This window comes from Patella vulgata, chromosome 6 (assembly GCF_932274485.2).
Source record: "Patella vulgata chromosome 6, xgPatVulg1.2, whole genome shotgun sequence".
NCBI lineage: Eukaryota > Metazoa > Mollusca > Gastropoda > Patellidae > Patella > Patella vulgata.
In genome coordinates this window covers 762304-782908 of record NC_065884.2, presented here as the reverse complement: position 1 = coordinate 782908, position 20605 = coordinate 762304, and the positions used below count along the sequence as shown (strand labels likewise).

General features: G+C 38.6%; 1 protein-coding gene across 3 annotated transcripts in view; it reads left to right on the top strand.

The window, feature by feature from the left end:
* Positions 1-4825: 4825 nt before the first annotated feature.
* The window catches only part of LOC126823965 (rasGAP-activating-like protein 1), a 28201-nt gene continuing 12421 nt past the window's right edge, over positions 4826-20605 (top strand). Inside the window, exons 1-13 of one of the 3 annotated variants that reach the window (XM_056101792.1) lie at positions 4826-4946; positions 10210-10266; positions 11307-11420; positions 12061-12128; positions 12563-12701; positions 13501-13582; positions 13857-13991; positions 15510-15613; positions 16575-16692; positions 16939-17095; positions 17521-17585; positions 19255-19364; positions 20553-20579. In XM_056101792.1, coding sequence (XP_055957767.1) covers positions 4879-4946; positions 10210-10266; positions 11307-11420; positions 12061-12128; positions 12563-12701; positions 13501-13582; positions 13857-13991; positions 15510-15613; positions 16575-16692; positions 16939-17095; positions 17521-17585; positions 19255-19364; positions 20553-20579 — 1244 coding nt within the window. In that variant the 5' untranslated portion in view covers positions 4826-4878. Of the gene's footprint in view, positions 4947-10209; positions 10267-11306; positions 11421-12060; positions 12129-12562; positions 12702-13500; positions 13583-13856; positions 13992-15509; positions 15614-16574; positions 16693-16938; positions 17096-17520; positions 17586-19254; positions 19965-20552; positions 20580-20605 lie in introns of those variants that run through there. The other 2 variants (XM_056101793.1, XM_050553038.2) reach the window with 2 other exon arrangements.

The following is a 20605-nucleotide window of genomic DNA, read 5'->3' as shown; positions in this document are numbered from 1 at the left end:
TCAACTGCCAATGTTATTTTACGTGCACGTCAATGTTTACGCAGGACCTCGGGTTTCAGTACCATCCGAACGACTATACGTTATCCCTTGACAGACCCTCCGTCCTACACCACTGATAAGAGAGGAACCATGTCGGAACATCCGATGGACTTTCTCGGCCAACACAGGTATTGAACACGGGATATCCAGGTTAGCGAAACAACGTCTTACTCACTGAGCAACCGTGGCTCCATGCAAAAGCGCAATATTAAAATAAAATTGAACCATATGTTATTCCCGAAATGACCTAGTTTGTGTCTAGTGGGCATTGAACGCTACTTCTTTCTTTACTAGGGTTAGGGTTAGGATTAGTAGCCTATGTAAAGAATATTACATGATTACTTGAATAGAAAATAATAGTTAGACACGGAAGTATCTTTAATGTATTTATATCACACGTGACATCTGGTAGGTTAGATATTAAATTATATTATATTATAAAGCAAATCATATTAACTTTCAACAAATAGGCCGACAATACATAAATAATATCTATATTTATAGAACCTGGTAGCTTGATAATAAAACAAAACGATGTACAAAAATGGAATGAAATTGGGGTTTAACGTACTACTGTTCTGGCCTGAGCGGACTAATGAAGATGGGCATGCGCCATACAGTGTGCTATGGAGGACGCTTTTCCTGAACAGCGAAATGAAATGGGGTTATAATCCTACTGTTCTCATCCGAATGGCCTAATGAAGACGGGCATCCACCATGCAGTGTGCCAGCCAGCGGCGCTCAAGCCTTCTCTTATATCAAATTCCAACCGTCAAGGGATCTTTTTACGTGCACTCCAATGTGCACATGAGACCTCGGTTTTCCGTTCTATCCGAACGACTATACATTTCCCTCGTCGGGCCATCTGTCCTGCATCTGTGTGTGTGTGTGGGGGGGGGGTAATAAAAAGATTAAACTCAGTCGATTGATCAAAATAATGAAGTATATTTTTAGACCAGGGACTGTGTTCCAACTGCTATTCATCGTGTTCTATACAACACGTGAACTTAAAAGATCAAACATCTTATTGTTCTACACTACACGTGAACTTAAAGATCAAGCTTCTTGTTGTTCTATACAACACGTGAACTTAGTCTACATAGGCGTATGAGCCAGGCGGCGTGGGGGGGGGGGCACCTACCTGCTCCTCTAACTTTCCGGGCAACAGTCTGATTGGATGGTTGGAATTCAGGTCGGCATGGAGTGGGATTATCGTTTTACAGTGGATACATTCTAGTATTAATATTAATGCAAAATATAAGTAAATACAATTGTCTTGGGGCGAATTCCAATTTTCTCAAAGTGAATTCCGGTGTTTTAAAGTAATTTATTATTAATGTAAAATATAAGTAAATACGAAGATCTTAAGTGCAAATTCAGATATTTTGTAAGTGAATTCCGGTGTTTATATGTTTTCAGTGTGAATTCCGGTGATTTTATGTGCTTTAAAGTAATTCAATATTAATATTAATGGAAAATATAAGTAAATAGGAAGATTTTTCGGGCAAATTCTGATATCTTCAAAGGGAATTCCGGTGAATTCCGGTGTTGTTGTAAGTGAATTCCGGTGATTAGTCTACCCGAATGGAAAGAGGATTACAATTGTTTTTTTGTTTGTTTTTTTTCATTATTGAAAACTGAAATATATCATGATGTCAATTTCCATATCTACCCCACAGTGAACCCGCGATAAGAATTATACATACAACTATAATTGTAGCAGCAATCGATAATAACATGCCGTTTGGCCTTTTGAATGCTCTAACACATTTCCAGATATTCATGGATGGATATTTCGTAAGATATAATAAATAGTAAATAAGTGTGCTTGTTGTTATTACAGAGAATTATACATACAGCTATAATTGTAGCAGGAATTGATAATATCACACCGTTTGGCCTCTTTTGAATGCTCCAACGCATTTTCAGATATTCATGGATATTTCATAAGAAATAATAGATAGTAAATAATTGTGCTTGTTGTTATTACAGGTGATAAAATAAGAAAGTATGTGATATATCTGTATGTAGCTGGATGTTGTGTTCTGTCTATTTCCAGTAGTCTTTTAATTTATGCTACAACTTATTACCAAGTGGCTGTTTATTGTTTTGGTAAATAGCTTCGTCCATCTTATTATGATTAGATCTCCTTTTTTTTGTTCTGATCTGATGGTTTCCTCTAACCACTTCGTTACCGGTTAGACGTAAAAGTCTATTACTGTTGTGTAAATACGAACGAAATAAAAGAAGGGCTGTCCAATGTACGCAGTACCTACGTGTGCTTGGTCGGGTATATGAATGTCACAGCTTGTTCGTATCTAAGGGGGTGGGGAGGAGGGGTGACCGAATGGTTACGTGTGCGCGTTGTATCATAAGGTCTGTCATTGAGTCAACTGGGGTGGTTTCGATTCACCGGTCGTCTGTCCAATCTCGTGGGTTTTCTCCGGGTCCCCCGGTGTCCTCCCACTAGTAAAGACCCCTACGCGCAAGCGAATTATTGAAATAAAATTGAACCATGTGTTAGTGCCGAAATGACCTCATATCTCTCTCTCTCTCTCTCTCTTTCTCTCTCTCCACACACAGCTCAATATTACCTGGTGGCATTGTGAGGGGCTGCCCCCCCCCAGCCCCTTCCCCGCGCACACATTGTTTTTTTTGGGGGGGGGGGAATCTTGATCGTCGTGCAAAATCATGGGTCACCAGGCCCCTGGTTCAGATTGAGCTTAATGTCCATAACAATGTCAAACCACGGACATGACACGTCTTTGGGGGGTTCGTGTCTATAATTCTTACTTTTAAATAACAACATGTCAAAGATGGCACAGTTGAAACTGTTTAATGGGATTAGGTCTAGTCAAACGAAACACTGCGAGATTAACCAACGGTCGGCAGGGCCCTTATATAGGCTTCGAGAACGCCGCTACATTCCATCCATCTTGTTCCTGCATTCTGATCTACCTGATTAAAACACAGATCCTATATCGTTTCGTTTTTTTTATAGTTCAATATTTCATTATATGTGTATGTACTTCATGTAGTGTAGGCCATCGAAAGTATAAAAAAACTAAACGAAATATATAGATCTGTATTTTAATCAGATTGGCACTACCTGTATTAGAATAATTTTACAAATGAAATAAGTATAGACCGAATGGAATAACAAAGGAAATAAAATCATTCAATCGATCCCTGCCCAGCCAATGCGTCATAATATCACATAAATTGAACTATAATTTGTTTTAGTATAGGCCTTAGCGTTTCTCGTATCAAAAAGAATTCCTATAATTTCCGTGACATGTAGGGTGTGTTTGCGGTGGGTTTCATGCGCCCTTGCTTTTGGTGGGTACCTAGGCTTCAGCTTATTTACAATTTAGCCCACTGAATCAATGTGGCGTGGTTTCGTCGATCCCAAGTACAAGCGGGAAATCAAAACCGCGCCACTTGACACACTGTCAATGATAGACCTTCTGATCTATTGAGCACACGTTCAACCATTCGGCCACCCAACCCCTTATGCCAATGTGATAGGCTGTGTGCCACCTACCCCACCTGGAGGGTTTTCTCCGAGTCCATAGACGTACGAGCAGGGGGGTGGGGGGAATTTGACTTTTTGGGCAAACGGGTAAGGTGAAAACAAAAATTATTATTTCATCTAGTTGGCAAAATAAAGTGCCCGAAATCTAATAAAACACTAATTTACACGAATTTGTACTGAATTTACAATGGATTAACGCAATTTTTCTGGAGCCACCCTACTTTGTTTGACATTTTTCGGGCATCGATTATTATTTAATTTGTGAATTTAGCTGCAAGTCTGATTGAATGGTTGGAATTCAGGTCAGCATAGCGTGGGATTTCGGTTACAAACCGATTGGAAACTTTGGAGTAGCTTAATTCAAGGGCTAGAATAGCAGAAAACTGCATTTGCGGCGTTTAAATTTTCAAAATTTTCTCGGGGAGCGCGAGTCCCCCATACCCCATACTGATTGGTTGTTTGGGATTTGGGTCAGCGCGGTAGGCTATATTGGACCAAATTGAAGTTGCTCTATTCACAGGCTGGAATAGCAGGAAAACGCGTTTGCGGCAGTTAAATTTACAAAATTTTCTCCCAACGGACCCGTCTTCGTGGACTGTAAACGATTGATTGGAATTCGAGTCAGCCACCTTAATAAGGCTATATTAGACCACTTTGATTTTGCTTTGTACACGGGCTGAAATAACAGGAACACGTGTTTGCAGCCGTCAAATATTCCAAAAATTTCTTGGGAGAGGGGGGGGGGGGCATACGTGGTAAGCTCTGCTCCCTCGCCTCTCAAGGAAGACCGGCGCCGCTGTCTGTAAACCCGAAATTTTTTCGGGCATTTCGGGTTCCGCCCCCCCCCCCCCCCAACTGTCATCGAGCCCGTACGCCTATGCCCTGCTATATGTTGGTCCCGAAATGACTTAGTTTGTGTCAAGTTGAGGTTAAGCCACAGATTAACAGGCATTTTAACTTTATATATCTTCTTAAAAAAAAAAAATAACCGAAAATGATCCTTAGATAAGAAAAAAAAAATCCCCCGGGCACTTTCTACCCTTGTCAAGGCAATCTTAAAATCAGATAAATGTGAATTATAAATTTTATCAATACATCAAATTATAATAAAAACCAATATACTGCAACAACTCGAGGCTACCCATGCGTGAATTGTAATTTGAGCTTATACGCGAGAACAATACGACCTGTGGATCAAATCTTCCTTATTCAAGGGACATAACTCTATTAACCAAAACAAATCATGGCAGCTGTTACCGCGTTTGTACTAATTAATCAATTTTATATTCGTTCCTGATCTAACCATGGCATCTAAACACACGACATTATATCTTAGAATTGCCGAGGCTAAAAACTTGCTGCCAAAAGATCTGTGAGTATTTGTTGTTGTTTTCTTTTTGTTATTTTCTTGTTTTAATTTGTGGACGGTAAACTAGACTCGTACTTCGCAAACGACTTTAGGCAGTACATCACCTACGGGGAAACTAAAAGCTATTGACCTAATTAATCGACTTAGATTTGGTTTGAGGTCATCTCTAGTCATCCGCAGCATCCCCTGACAGTTTCAAGTATCTAGACCACGGGAAGTAATAAAGGGGTAAAAGTGCAATATTCAGCGCCCGATGTCAGTGATGAGCAATGACTTTACACTGTCGCTCAATAACATCTTGATAAGAGAAGTGAAAGAGCTGCATGGCCAATTCATTTACAAATAACTTAGATTGTCAGATATTATTCTAAAAAGGTGTTTTATTTATGCTTTAGAATTTGTTGAACAGTTAACTTTTGATGTGTAGAAATTAGAGTTAGGCCTACCTGTGAGAGATAAATGTGTCTATTATTTATTATGATACATTATATGATGCAAACTTCAAACAGTTTCATTTACTCTCAAATGGTTATTAAGTGCACAAACAATTACCAATACACAGGAGAACTTGATTGTTCAACAGACAGGATACAATAAACAGACATTCAACAACAATCAGATGAATGAGGTGGCCTGCCATAAGCCTTGATTAACTATCTACTAGCTCTTATCATTATCTGTCATTCGATGGGGATGATTGCAGTGACAATTTTGAAATAGAATAAAGGTTGGGTTTAATGTCTAACGAAGACGAACATAAGTCACAAAGTTTGTTATAGTAACAGGACACAATATACAGGCACCTCAAACAACAATGCACATACACATATCACATCGAGCTTAAAGGATCGGTGTGTGGGGGTGTAATCCTGTATCTATCATTTTAGTGCTATATCATACCTATAAACAGGTCACAATTCTATGGAATTCATGTACAAGTACAATCATAGGCGTACGAGCGCCCCCCCCATTTTGGGCACCAAATGCTGGGAAAATTTGGGCACACAATTGTACTTTGTAAAAGTTGTATAAAAAAATATTGTGTTCTTGAATGGGTCCAATTTAAAAACGAATTTAAATTCAGAGTGTCTATAGTCAGGAAATTAAATAGAAATCTTAAGACTCGAACCCTCTATTGTTTGGAGTACAGTAAGCCACGAATTACAGTTACATAAACAACTGTTTTTAGTTGTGTATATTACAAGTAAATAAAATTCAGTTCTCTTTTATTGATGATTTAGAAATTAAGAACTTATTCATCGCAAAAGAGATATTATGATTATTATGTAACATACTAAGAACCTAACTACATTTTTGGGGCACCAACCACCACCGCCCCCCCCCCCCAGTAAAAAATTTCCCCGTACGCCTATGAGTACAATAACACATACCTATGGAAAACCGCTAAAGATCTTGTTTTATTTATTTGGGCAACATTTCGAAGGGTATTAACTCTCAATGTTGTCAAGCTGATATAGTAATACAAATATGTAAGGCAAACCCACCCAAAATATTTTAACAACAAAATTTATTTCTCTATCCATTTACTAAATGCCTTTAAAAGATTACTGCCACTGGTACATTGTTTGTCTGTAAAAAAATCAGTTTTTAACAAAATCGACAGAATAATTTAATTTAGGACAAAACAACATAGAAAACCAAGAGGCTTATTAGCATTATTTTTTAAATATGGTACCATAACATTACTATTTGCGAAGAGTATATCAAAACCATTTAGCCTATTTTATAAGATTACCGTATATTTATTATGATTTTTTGTTTAATTTCGAAAAACTAAAGTTTTTATTACAGAGACAAGAATAAACAGTTTATTAAAATACACAAATCAATTTCCCCAAAGTCCCCGTTTACCCAGACCCGTTAAAGCTCACCGGAAAAACTTCATAAATTATTTAAATAATACAAGCAATTATGTCAACATATCCTTTCCATCAGTATAACACGAACCCGAATGTCAATGTTACAAGTAAATTTCAACATTAGAGATTTTTGCCGTTCTCCATGAGTTATCGTAACTTTCCAGCAATAAACAAGCCGTTATGTCATTTTAGTCCTGCTCATAGATGTATATGAGGATCACGTGGCTAAGTGGGTAAGACGCTGGCTCGCTAGCCTGGAGGTCGGGTGTTCGATCCCTGCATTGGCCGAGAAAGTTCATCCAGATTTACCGGCGTGGTTCCCACTTGTCAGTGATGCAGGCCGGAGGGCCTGACAAGGAAAGCTGTCTAGTCGTTCGGATGGGACGAAAAACCGAGGTCCCATGTACACATTGGCGTGTACGTAAAAGACAGTTGGAATTCGATATAAGAGTAGGCCGTAGTGCCACTGTCCGGGCAAAATTTCCCTCATAGCACACTGTATGGCGTATGCCTGTCTTCATTAGCCCAGTTCAGAGCAGAACAGTAGGACGTTAAACCCCTTTTCATTTTATAGAAATATAGACTAGAATATAAGCAGAAGGACTAAAATGACCTTTAATAATTCACTGAAAATATGAGGCCTATTTTTATTGATCTAATTGTGTGTAGTACAATTTACCTAGATCCACCATTACTTCAACTCGCATCACATATATTGATTATTGATATTACTGGTATACCGTTTTTTTTACTTTAATAGTGTTTTTGTGTAAATAATGCCCCAAGGGACTAGATAACAAACCTCATATCTCAACCCTCCGTGTTTCGAGATAAGAGATGGTGCTATTTAGTTCCACGTAGCAAATCCCAACATAAATCACACCGGGCCTCAGTAATAAAATTGACAATATTTTTCATCAAAACAACGACTGATTATTGTTATTTATAATATTTCTGCCACATCCAACCACAATTAAAATTGAAATTGAAATAATGGTGGATTTGGGTAAATCGTTCTACCGTCAAATACCATCGTTACAGTGTCTTGCTAAAATACCTGCGCTTTATCCAGAATTCTCTTGCATACAGTTTTTGATCAAAAACTAAAAAGAAATTTACGTGTATGAAAATAAAACATTATATTGGACAGGATGATTTGCTCCATGGGGCGATAACTCCCAATACCTACCAAATACCGTACCTCATGAAAAACTAACACTAGGGGGTATTGGGTTACTGGCCCATTATCAAACAGAGATAAGATCAGCTCATTTTCTATTCTACTAACGACACAATCTTTTTAAATAAAATTATATGATATATATATTATAATTTCCCCCATAATCTGTCTTACAGATCAAATCAACCCAATTCAACAGTTGACCTAAAATTTAATGGTTGAAAGATCAACCTATGTTCAGATTCACTATTAACATAGAGTGTCAAAATGATACTAATATTTCAATTTTTAAACAAAGAATAATTTGATAGTTTCCACATCACAAATCCTATTAAACATTCACTGATAACATTATGTTGATCGTAATACATTGTATACAATAGCTAGGCGTGTGTATAATACAATACCTGACCTGTATGTAATACAATATTACGTTATTGATTGAAATTGTAATCAATAAGAACATGCCGTTTTGTTAACATCACTGTGAGGTATGAATTAAACACTGAAAAGAGCGTGAATAAATATAGTCAGTCAGTATAATGAGATTTCTTATATTTTTTATCACAGAGAGCCTTGCAAAGGACAACGTCAGTAGTGGATTATCAGTGAGGCTGATGAGGCTGCAGCCTCAGGCCCAAAGATTTTGTAAAAAAAATTTTTTTAGACTTGTCTGATACGATTAAAAACACATAGACAATGAATGTTAGGGGGGTGGGATTTAGGCCCAACGGGAATCAACATAGGCCCTGATCCGAAATTAATTAGGCCCACGCCATTTTAAATAGGCCCTATTGTTTGGAGATCTGATCTTAATTTTTAAACGTAGGCCTACAATGTACGTTAAACCCTTGTTAGTTTTCGGTTATGTCTTGCTTAATATCAATATCCACGTGACTTCATTTATGGGCATATAAAGTTACATTACGTTTTTAATGTTAGCAACTACCTTAGCTCTAACTTTAAAAACTAAATAGGCCCTCCAGCAACTGCCGCCTCAGGCCTTGGTGGAGCTTAATCCGCCACTGGACAACGTATAGTCCTACAGTTGGAACGAAAAATCGAGATTCTATCTACACATTTTCCGACTTGGTTTCCCCTTGTCAGTGGTGCAGAACTGAGGGTCTGACAAGGACAGCTGTCTAGTCCTTCGGATGATACGGAAAACCGAGGTCCCGTGTATATATTGGCATGCACGTAAAAGAACCCCTGACATACAAAATACAAATACAACATTTAAGAGTAGAATGTAGCGCCGGTCTGAGCAAAATGTCCCCCAGCATGGCGTATGCCCGTGTTCATTAGCCCAGTCGGAGCAGAACAGTAGGACGTTAAACCCCATTTTATTTTATATTTTTAATCTTTGATGTTATTAATTTTGAGGGTTGAGTGATAACTATTCAGATTACTCAGCTTATGATTTAAAGGGGGGGGGGAAATAAAAATGGTGAATTGTGTTAGTTCTATCAGTGATTTGAGGATTCAGCCGAGTAAACAGCCAGTTCATAGGGGGTGGGGTTCAGGAATTTGTGTAGCAGGGGTTCCAAAGTGGAGATAACCTCAAGTTTGGTGAGTGGTCTGAGGAATTGCCTGAGAATTTGGTAAAATCCGAAGGTCTGACTCTGAGACAATTTGTCTGCTCATTTGGATTTAGGTGCATTTAGAGTGGGATGGGGTCAAAACAGCAGCAATTCTTCAGATGTTTATTTGATGTTATTTCAATTAATGTAAGAGGAAAAAAATACACTCTGCACGAGTAGTGGATTAATGTCTTCTTGACTCTTTGCAAAATAGACACCATATTATAACATGAAACTAAATAGATATGTAACTGGGTAGCAATTCAAATGTCCTTTCTGACAATTCAAGAGAGTGAAGAGACAAATGGGGGTTTAACATCCACTCGACTCAAACTAGTAGGTCATTTCGGGACTAAAATACATGTATGTTTGAATATTATTTCAATAATTTGCTTGCGCATAGGGGTCTTTAGGAGTGGGAGGAAGCCGGAGAAAACCCACAAGGTTCTTGTCATGTACAAGCAGGTAATTGAAACCAAGCTACTTGACTCAATGACAGACCTTCTAATCGTTTAGCCATCGAACCCCCCAACATTTCAAGAAGTGATCAGGAAGTGGTTCAGTGGGGCTTGTATTTTCTATAACTATCAGACACAAATACTTGATTGTAATTTATATTTTTATAGCAATGGTAAAAGTGATCCATATTGTGTTATAAAAGTTGATAATGAGATTATTTCACGGTAAGTTTTACGTTTTGTTTTTATTTTAAAACTACCTGTAAAGGCTTTGATTATAAAATATTCTAGTTTTGATTGTAGAGTTAGCCCCTCCCTCATCCTTCGGACACATCAACTGACACATCTAGGTTTAATGAGTTTGTACAGTTACATGTAGTCCATCCTAGGATCGCAACACCTGTCACATCAAGGTTTGTTTAGACTGTAGAGTTAGTCCCTCCCCCAACGTTCGGACACAACAACTGTCACTGTTATTCATTACCTACATGTAAGATTTGTTTGAATCAAAAAAAATGAAGTATCAGTAAACTGTATTGGTTCAAAGATGGAGAGAGAAATGGGGTTTAACGTCCACTCGACACAAACTAGGTCATTTCGGGACTAACATATGGTTTAATTTTATTTACATAATTCGCTTGCGCGTAGAGGTCTTTAGCAGTGGGAGGAAACCGGAGGACCCGGAGAAAAACCACGAGGTTGGACAGGCGACCCTACTCCTTGCCATGTACAACCGGGGATTCGAAACCACGCCAGTCGACTCAATGACAGACTTTATGATACAGCGCGCGCACGCTAACCATTCAGCCATCCAACCCCCCGGTTCAAAGAGTAGGTTTTTTGGGATATGGGGTTGTGTCGGCTAAGGGGGTAAGACGCTGGCTTGCTAGCCTGCAGGTTAGGTCTTCGATCCCTGCATTGGCCATGAAAGTTCGTCTAGATTTCCGTCATGGTTTCCCCTTGTCAGTGATGCAGGACGGAGGACCTGACAAGGAAGGTCCCGTTTATACATTGGCGTGCCCGTAAAAGATCGCTTGACAGTTGGAATTCGATATAATAGTATGCCGTAGTACCGCTGTCCGAGCAAAATTTCCTTCATAGCACACTGTATGGCGTATGCCCGTCTTCATTAGCCCAGTCGGAGCAGATCAACAGCAGGACGTTAAACCCCGTTTCATTTTATTTTTTGGGGTGGGGATATACTATTCCTGTATAGGTTCAAAGATGTGAATATATACATGTACCTTTATTGTTATATTTTAAAGCACTGCTACTGTCTATAAGAACTTGGAGCCACTATGGGGAGAAGAATACACTTTACATATGCCGTTTGGATTTCAAGATTTATCTGTAAATGTTTACGATGAAGACAGGGTCAGGTAAATATTTTGTCATTCAGGGGTGGACTGGGCCTCTGACCATTGGACATGATCCTAGGGTGCATCGGCCCCATTTGAAAAAAAGTTGATATATATCTTGTCACTCAGAGGTGGACTGGGCCTCTGAACGTTGGACATGGTCCACTTGATAAAAAAATAATATATAGTTTTTTCAAATAAAATTTATCTTTGTATTCAGTGAAACAAAACAATGGCGTTAATCTGAGGAGAAAAATGATGAATGGATAGGATATGGTAAAGGTGAATCAAAGTAGATTTTCGTTTGTTTTCTCATCATGTCACAAATTCTTCATTCCGATCGAGGCCCAATGAAACAATATGGTCCCAGGACCCAGAGCTGCCCAGTCTGCCCTGATTTCATTCATTTTTAAGAAGATGACCGAACCAACAAATTGATTGATTGGGTGTTGCCTCGCTTGTTGATCAAATCCTCGTTGTTGTTATTATTAAAACATAAAACAGCGAATACTAACGCTAAAACCTAAAGTTTTAGCATGTCACACACAAGAATTGTGTCCGTAACTGTTTTATTTGTTTGACCCTGGCTGTTTTATTTGTTTGACCCTGGCTGTTTTATTTGTTTGTCCTTAGCTGTTTTTATTTGTTTGTATATTTTTAGTGGTGATGATATAATAGGAAGCGTTTCTATAACCAGGGAAGTTATTCATCAGCTGAGTGATCCACGAGGTATGAAATATTGTATTTATACACCAACTGAGATATGATATATTGTAGTTATACACCAGCTTAGTGAACCTTGAGGTATGATATATTGTAGTTATATATCATATGAATATCTCGGGGAAAACTGGCTACTGTGATTTCTTTTCAACACATGTTAGCCTGTGGTGGCAAAGAATAACATCTTACAGTTTACACACTTTATTTGGCTGTTTTTTGCTACACATGGTTGACAATCGAATTATTGAAACAAACAAAATTGAACTATGTGTTAGTCCTGAAGCGACCTAGTTTGTGTCGAGTGGATGATAAAATCCATCTCTCTCTCTCTCTCTCTCTCTCTCTCTCTCTCTCTCTATCTCTCTCTATTTATCTTGAGTTTGATTGGTAAACTAATACAATTGATTGTTTAAGGGTTACTACTAATTATTTTATTTTAGGATTAGAAAACTGGTTTCCGCTACAGAAACTGGACAAAGATTGGGAAATTCAAGGAGAAATATTATTAGAATATGGAATTCGTCCGTCAACAAGCGAACCTGGTTTATATCAGTTTTATATAATAGTCATAGAAGGCAGGTAGGTAAAAATACACAAATATTTTATACATGATTTATACACGGTTTTACAGTCATAGAAGGCAGGTAGAAAAAATACACAAATATTTTATACATAATCACCAGTCTTACACGTTTTACACTTTAAAATTTATATTTTTTTATGGACTATTTTAAGCAAAAGGAATCAATTACAAATTACAATATTATGAAAGATGGATTTCTAATAGGAATATCAGTTTAAAACAGGTTCAGTTGGGTTCGTTATTTACAAAGATATGATGAATTGAAATGTCATTGATTTAGCTGTTCGCTATTCACTAAGTCCGCCGCCATTTTGTTAACCACGGAAATTTAAAGATGGCCAGTTTTAAATCCGATTGAATCCAAGCCTGGACATTATCTGACATTTTCATTTTGTTTTCTTTATTGAATATGGTCGGGGGGGGGGGGGGGGGAATGGCCGATGTGTCAAAATCTCTAATTTTATCTGAAGTGTATTAATAATCAGCTTGTTATAGGTCAGGGAGAGAGAGAGAGAGAGAGAGTCATTTTGGGACTAACATATTGCTCAATTTTATTTCAATAATTTGCTTGCGTGTAGGGGTCTTGAGCAGTGGGAGGAAACCGGAGGTCCCAGAGAAAACCCACGAGGTTGAACAGGTGACTCTACTGCTTGTCACGTACAACCGGGGAATCAAAACCATGCCACTTGACTCAATAACAGACCTTATGATACAACACACATTCCCTCACCCCGTGTTTATGTCAGGTTGTACTTCAAAAAGACTTGGTGTCATTTATGTTATTTTTTTCTCTAGAGATTTAGCACCAAAAGATAAGACTGGATATTCTGATCCATATGTTGCCATTGCATGTCTGGGTGATCTTAAAGCAACATCTGTAAGTACTCTAGAGATAACTACATAACCACTGACGTTTTAAATCTAAGATATTAATATTGATCAAAAACTCACGGAGAGTTCATTTTCAGAAATTCAATTATTGCTAAAATCTATGATATTAGGTAAATTAAAGATAGAACTCATTGCTAATTCCAGTTATGTCTTTCTCACTCTGAGTCGACTGTGTCACTGTAGGTGTTGTATTCATGAATATTTGTTCTGGTTTGTTTTGGTTCGGTTTTATTTTATTTTTTATTTTTTTTATATCACAGAGGCAGAAAAAGACGAGGTTTCCTGAATGGAATGAAATATTTGAATTTGATTTGCCCTCTGTTTATGATGGAGAGAACGTAGTGATAACAGTTTATGACAAGGACAGGTTACGAGCTGATGATTTCATGGGACAAGTTGGTTGATAATAATAATAATATGTCTATATAGCTCCCGGGGGGGGGGGGGGGGTTGGATGGCCGAATGGATAGCACGCACGTGCTGTATCATAAGATTGTACGTGACAAGGAGTTGGGTCGCCTGTCCAACCCGTGGGTTTTCTCTGGGTCTTCCGGTTTCCTCCCACTGCTAAAGACCCATACGCGCAATCGAATTATTGAAATAGAGTTGAACCATATGTTAGTTCCGAAATGACCTAGTTTGTGTCGAGTGGACGTTAAACCCCATTTGTCTCTCTCTCTATATATAGCTACAGATCCACAAAACATGCTTTAAGCTCAAATGAAAACTATATACAAAAGTTCATTGGCTCTATTATAATGAATTTTAAAAAAATGAGTTTTTAAACATAGCTTATGCAAGAGCTAAATCTGCCTATTGCAGGTCTTTCTTTGCCTGAAATGTTATCTAAATTATTAATTAGACTTTAATTAACTTATCCAAAACATAATCATCACTAGCCTGCGATATTTACTGGATTAGGATCCGACCTGCTGCTCATCGCTCATTCATGATTATATAAAAAAAATGGATAATCGAGACTATCTTTTTATCGTACTGACTTTAGTAATGATGATCGAGGCTAAAAGCTAATATCTCGGTTCAGAGTGGATCAATTTGACTGAAATTTTCTGCATATCTCCTTTACATTATCTAGTTTTTAACTATTATAGTGAGAACTGGCAACTCTTTATCTAATCTCCCATAATGTATCTTTAATTGAGATTCAAGAAAGAATTCACAAAATGCAGTTCAACTGGGAGTGAATTCCATCTGACAGCAGCGACAACAACAAATGCTCTATGCCCAAAGTTTCCCAGTTCAATATCAGTATGATGCCTAGATCAATTACATCTCAAGGGAGATAATACAAACATTGTATTTCCTGTCGTAAAACTGAGCTAAACATACATTATGCAAGAGCTAAATCTGTCTATTGTAGGTCTTTCTTTAGGCCTGAAATGTTTTCTCAAGTATTACTTAGACATTAATCAACTGATCCAGGCCTTAATCAACTCTCGATGGCATCAGATTTCTCCGATATTAAATAGATTAGAATGGTTCAGCGATACTTTGATTTAATCAAATATGGAGGATCGAGACTTAGCTTCGATCAACCAGTACGGTGGTTGAAATTATTGCACACATCTGTCAAACCTTCAAAGGCTAATATCTTCGCTTGCAATAGAGTAATTTGAATGAAATTTTCAAATTATTCAGTTTACATCATCTACTTTCGAACTATCATAGCAAGAATGGCTAGTTCTTTATCTAAATCTTACATAATGTATCTTTAACGAACAGATCAACTCTCCATGTTTGACCAAAATGTCTCAGGATCCATCGGTCAATCTACACGCCCTGAAACGAGCCTCAGATTGTACAGGAAAACTGCTAAATAACATATAGACAAAACAAACTAGTATCCCATCACCATGACTACAAATATGATCATTTATTTCTGATTATTTTAGATACATCTGCCTTTAAGTCAAATTCCCCTCAATTCAACTAAAAAATGGCATCCTGTGGCCCACAAAACTGAAAATAGAAGTACGACGTCTGAGAGAAGAGGAAGGTAAATATGCAATCTGATTAAATGAAATGAAATGGGGTTAAACGGGGCTAATGAAGGCAGACATACGCCTTGCAGTGTGCTATGAGAGAAATGCAGGACGGAGGGGCTGACAAGGACAGCTGTCTAGTCGTTCGGATGGGATGAAAAATCGAGGTCCCGTGTACACATTGGCGTGCACGTAAAAGATCCTTTGGCAGTTGGAATTCGATATAAGAGTAGGTCGTAGTGCCGCTGTCCGGGCAAAATTTTCCTCATAGCACACTGTATGGCGTATCCCCGTCTTCATTAGCCCAGGTTAGGAGCAGAACAGTAGGACGTTAAACTCCATTTCATTTCATTTTTCATTTCAGAAATTTTGCTCGTACATTGGTGCTATGCCCTACTCTTATATCGAATTCCAACTGTCAAGGTTTCTTTTATGTGTACACAGAGCCTCATTTTTTCTTTTTGTCCCATCCGGAGAACTATACCACTGACATTTGGGAATCAACCAGCCAACACAGGGATTGAACACTTGATCCCCAATTTAGCAAGCCAACGTTTTACTCACGAGGCACTGTGGCTCCCAAACCTGAATAAATTACAGATCTAGTTGTAGTGGGAGGTTGCATCAGGGGTCATACAGGTCACTTTTGACCCTATGACGTCAGTCATTCAGTTAATCAATTAGCGTTGGTGTGTCAAGTGGGTGTTCGGAAATACAATGTTTTTCTATCGCTACAGATATATATACCCACAGTTCCCTGTGCTAGACTATAAGAACTCGACTAAGTGGACCATTTGATTGGCTAATGCCTCACAACAACCAAAACATGGATTAGTTAACAATTGTTTCAGATCCTACATTTGCAAAAGACAACTGAAACAAAATTTTGAACAATAAAAAGATTGAACAAATGATAAGTTTAGATATCTGTGTTTCAGTAATTAATGATGATAGTTTTAAATATCTGTTTTTCAGTAAAGTAGATCGAGGTAAAATACGATTGAAGATATTTTTATTAGAAGAAGTTGTTTTACCAGTCACATGTTATCAACCAATCATAGATTACCTTCTACAGGCAGCTAAACCATATAAGGTAGGGTATAGACAGACAGCTAAACCATATAAGGTAGGGTATAGACAGACAGCTAAACTATATAAGGTAGGGTATAGACAGACAGCTAAACTATAAGACAGACAATAGCTGATTGAGATGTATATCAATAATTTAATCCAACTTTTTTCGGTAATAAACCACTGTTGTATTCATTAGAATATTCAGTTCAATTATTAAGTAAGCCATTAAAACAGTTGATTAATCATACGTCCATTTTGATTTCAGCACAAGAAAATTGGTCTACCATTTTGGATGTTATTGAATGATGTTCGACGTTTAGATCTTGGTGAAACAGGAGCTGCTCTGGTTAGATTCTATCTCAGTCAGGATTCAGATATTTCATTTCTAGATTGTATCACAAAACAGGATATAGACGAGACAGGTACAGTTATTCCCCTTGTTTTTGCCTTGGTTGGGGGGTCGAGTGGTCCAACGAATACACTCTAGATCATATGCTTTATCATTCACAAGCTCTGTGGTTTCCAATCGAAATTGTACATGACAAGGAGTAGTGTCACCTGTCCAAATACTTTGTTTTTCTCTGGGTCCTCCGGTTTTCTCCCACCGCTAAAGACCCTATGCACTCCAGTTTTCTCCCACCGCTAAGGCCCCTGGGTACTCCATTTTTCTCCCACCCCTAAGGACCCTGGGTACTCTGCTTTACTCCCTCAGAAAAGATCCCTGCATGGATGAACTTTCTCGACCTCCAGCTGGCTAGCAATCTAACACATCCTGTTTTGTATTTAAAACTGTTGTTTTTAATTATATGGGTTTTTTTGTGTGAATATTTTGTTGTTTTATTTTCAGATGATCCGAATACATTGTTCCGTGGTAACAGTCTGGCTTCTAAAGCCATGGATCAGTATATGAAAGTAATAATTTATATATTTATAACCAAGAATTGGGAGAGAGAGAGAGAGAAATGGGGTTTAACGTCCACTCGACACAAACTAGGTCATTTCGGGACTAACATATGGTTTAATTTTATTTCAATAATTCGCTTGCATGCAGGGGTCTTTAGCAGTGGGAGAAAACCGGATGACCAGGAGAAAACGCACGAGGCTGGACAGGCGACCCTACTCCTTGTCACGTACAACCGGGGATTCGAAACCACGCCAGTCGACTCAATGACAGACTTTATGATACAGCGCGCACGCTAACCATTCAGCCATCCAACCCCCACCCCCCCAAGAAATGGAGGTTGGATGACTGAATGGTTAGCGCACCCACCCCCCCAAGAAATGGGGGTTGGATGACTGAATGGTTAGCGTGCGCGCGCTGTATCATAAGGTCTTTCATTGAGTCAACTGCCGTGGTTTCGAATCCCCGGTTGTAGGGTCCCCTGTTCAACATCATGGGTTTTCTCCGGGTCCTCCGGTTTCCTCCCACTGCTAAAGACCCATACGTGCAAACGAATTATTGAAATAAAATTGAACCATATGTTAGTCCCGAAATGACCTAGTTTGTTTCCAGTCAACATTAAACCCCATTTCTCTCTCTATCTCTATAAACAAGAAGGAATGGTTTACACCCATTACAAAAGAAATGAAATGGTCATTTAAAGTCCAGCATTTCTGCATATAAAGATAAGCATATGCCATTTGTTGTGCTATGGATTCATTGAATTCTTAGTCTTGATGGAGGGGGGTTGGATGTCTGAATGGTTAGCGTGCGCGCGCTGTATCATAATGTCTGTCATTGAGTCGACTGGCGTGGTTTCGAATCCCCTGTTGTACGTGACAAGGAGTAGGGTGGCCGGTCCAACCTCGTGGGTTTTCTCCGGGCCCTCCGGTTTCCTCCCACTGCTGAAGACCTCTCTCTCTAAGTCTTGATGGTTCTTCCATGTGCACGCCAACGTGTACACTGGACCTTGATTTATCGTCCAATCGATGTCAATTCGTCTGTCCTACAAAATTGACACGGGAAAACTGCAAAGGAAAATCCCGAGGAACTTTCCCATCCAACATCTGGATCTACCCCAAGACCTCAGGCTGACTGACTAAGGGGTACATCTGAATCTTAAATCAGTCATCTATGCAGTCATGGGTTATACCACAAGATAACCACAGTATAAAATAATATAAAGATTGATTGTATGTTTGCTTTAAAGCAACGTGGTGTGAGTGGATGTTAAACCAAGGTTTATTTTGTAGCCAGTTCTAGGAGGTATTTCCATAAACGTTCCTATTTGTATCAAGGGGTGTTGGATGGCTGAATGGTTAGCACGTGCGCGTTGTATCATAAGGTCTGTCATTGAGTCAACTGGCAGGGTTTCGATTCCCCAGTTGTACATGACAAGGAGTAGGGTCTACTGTCCAAACTCATGAGTTTTCTCTGGGTCCTCCGGTTCCCTCTCACTGCTAAAGACCCCTTTGAACATGTGAGTAATTACAGTTAAAATTGAACCATGTGTTGGTCCCAAAATGATCTAGGTTGTGTTGAGTGGACGTTAACCCCCCTCTCTCTCTCTCTCTCTCTCTCTCTCTCTCTCTCTCTCTCTCTCCCCATATTTGTATCAATTGTGATTATTTATTATTACAGATAATCGGTATGCCTTATTTACATCAGACATTGAATTCTTGTATCGAGCAAGTTTACTCAGATAAGAAATTAGTTGAATTGGATCCACATCGCGTTAACAGTGTCAGAAGGTACGTGGATTTTATTTTAAGGATTTATAACGGCACATTCTCCTTTTATTTTGGGGGCTGCTGTAGGTCAGTAAGGAAGACGTTGGGTCTCCTACCCGGACGTCCCCTGTACACATTGTTGGGCACTGAAATGAAATGAAATGGAGTTCAACGTCTTACTGTTCTGTTCTAAACTGGGCTAATGAAGACAGGGCACTTAAAAGAACACTTGAGAGTTGGTATTCGATATAAGAGTAGGCTGTAGTGCTACTGACCCGGCAAAATTGCCCTGAAAGCACACTGTATGGCGTATGTCCGACCTCATTAGCCAAGTCGATTGCAGAACAGTAGGATTTTAAACTTCTTTTCATTTGACACAAAACATAGCATTGTCAATTTTATTGTTTTTGATGTGCTGATGTGATCCTAGATATGGCACTCCCTCTCTTTGTTGTGGGGTTGGGTGGCCGAATGATTAACGCATGCTCGTTGGATCAGTACGTCTGTCATTGAGTCAGCTGGCGTGGTTTGGATTCCCCGCTTGTAGATGATAAGGAGTAGGGTCGCCTGTCCAACCTCGTGGGTTTTCTCCAGGTCCTCCAGTTTCCTCCAACTGCTAAAGACCCCTACGTACAAGCGAAGTTTTGAAATCAAATTTAACCATATGTTAGTCCTGAAATAACCATGTTTGTGTCAAGTGGACGTTAAACTCTCTTTTACTACAGCCTAATTTTATTTTGTTTTTGGCACATATTATTTTTTTAGGTCTTCATTGAACACTGTTTATTAGTAGTATAACATCTGGGGCATATTATTTTTAAATCTAAGCTGACCCAAGTCGACTTTTGTCGACACTTATAACATTACAGTTAAGTTCCCACGATGACTTTTATCGACAAAACGGGTTACCTGAATGCAACTTTACTGGCGTTATGAGAGTTACTTCCCTTATAAACACACAACTTTCACTTGTTTACTTCCTGACATTTTGACAGTTAAAAATCATACTGTTTCTTCTTGAATAATTATAATATAACGATGATATTGTCTAGGCCTACACAAAAACGTAGTTTTTATGACGTTATGGTGTCAAACCTCTGGCACACTTAAAAGTTACGTACCTTATTACAAAACGGTGGTTAATGATATATAATAATAGCAGCTGTTTATTACTCACGAAACATAAGATATTTACTCTGCACCTTTAAGTTTCAGACCAGCACTGTGCAATAGTCTGTAAGTAGAGGTCTATTTCTGTTTGT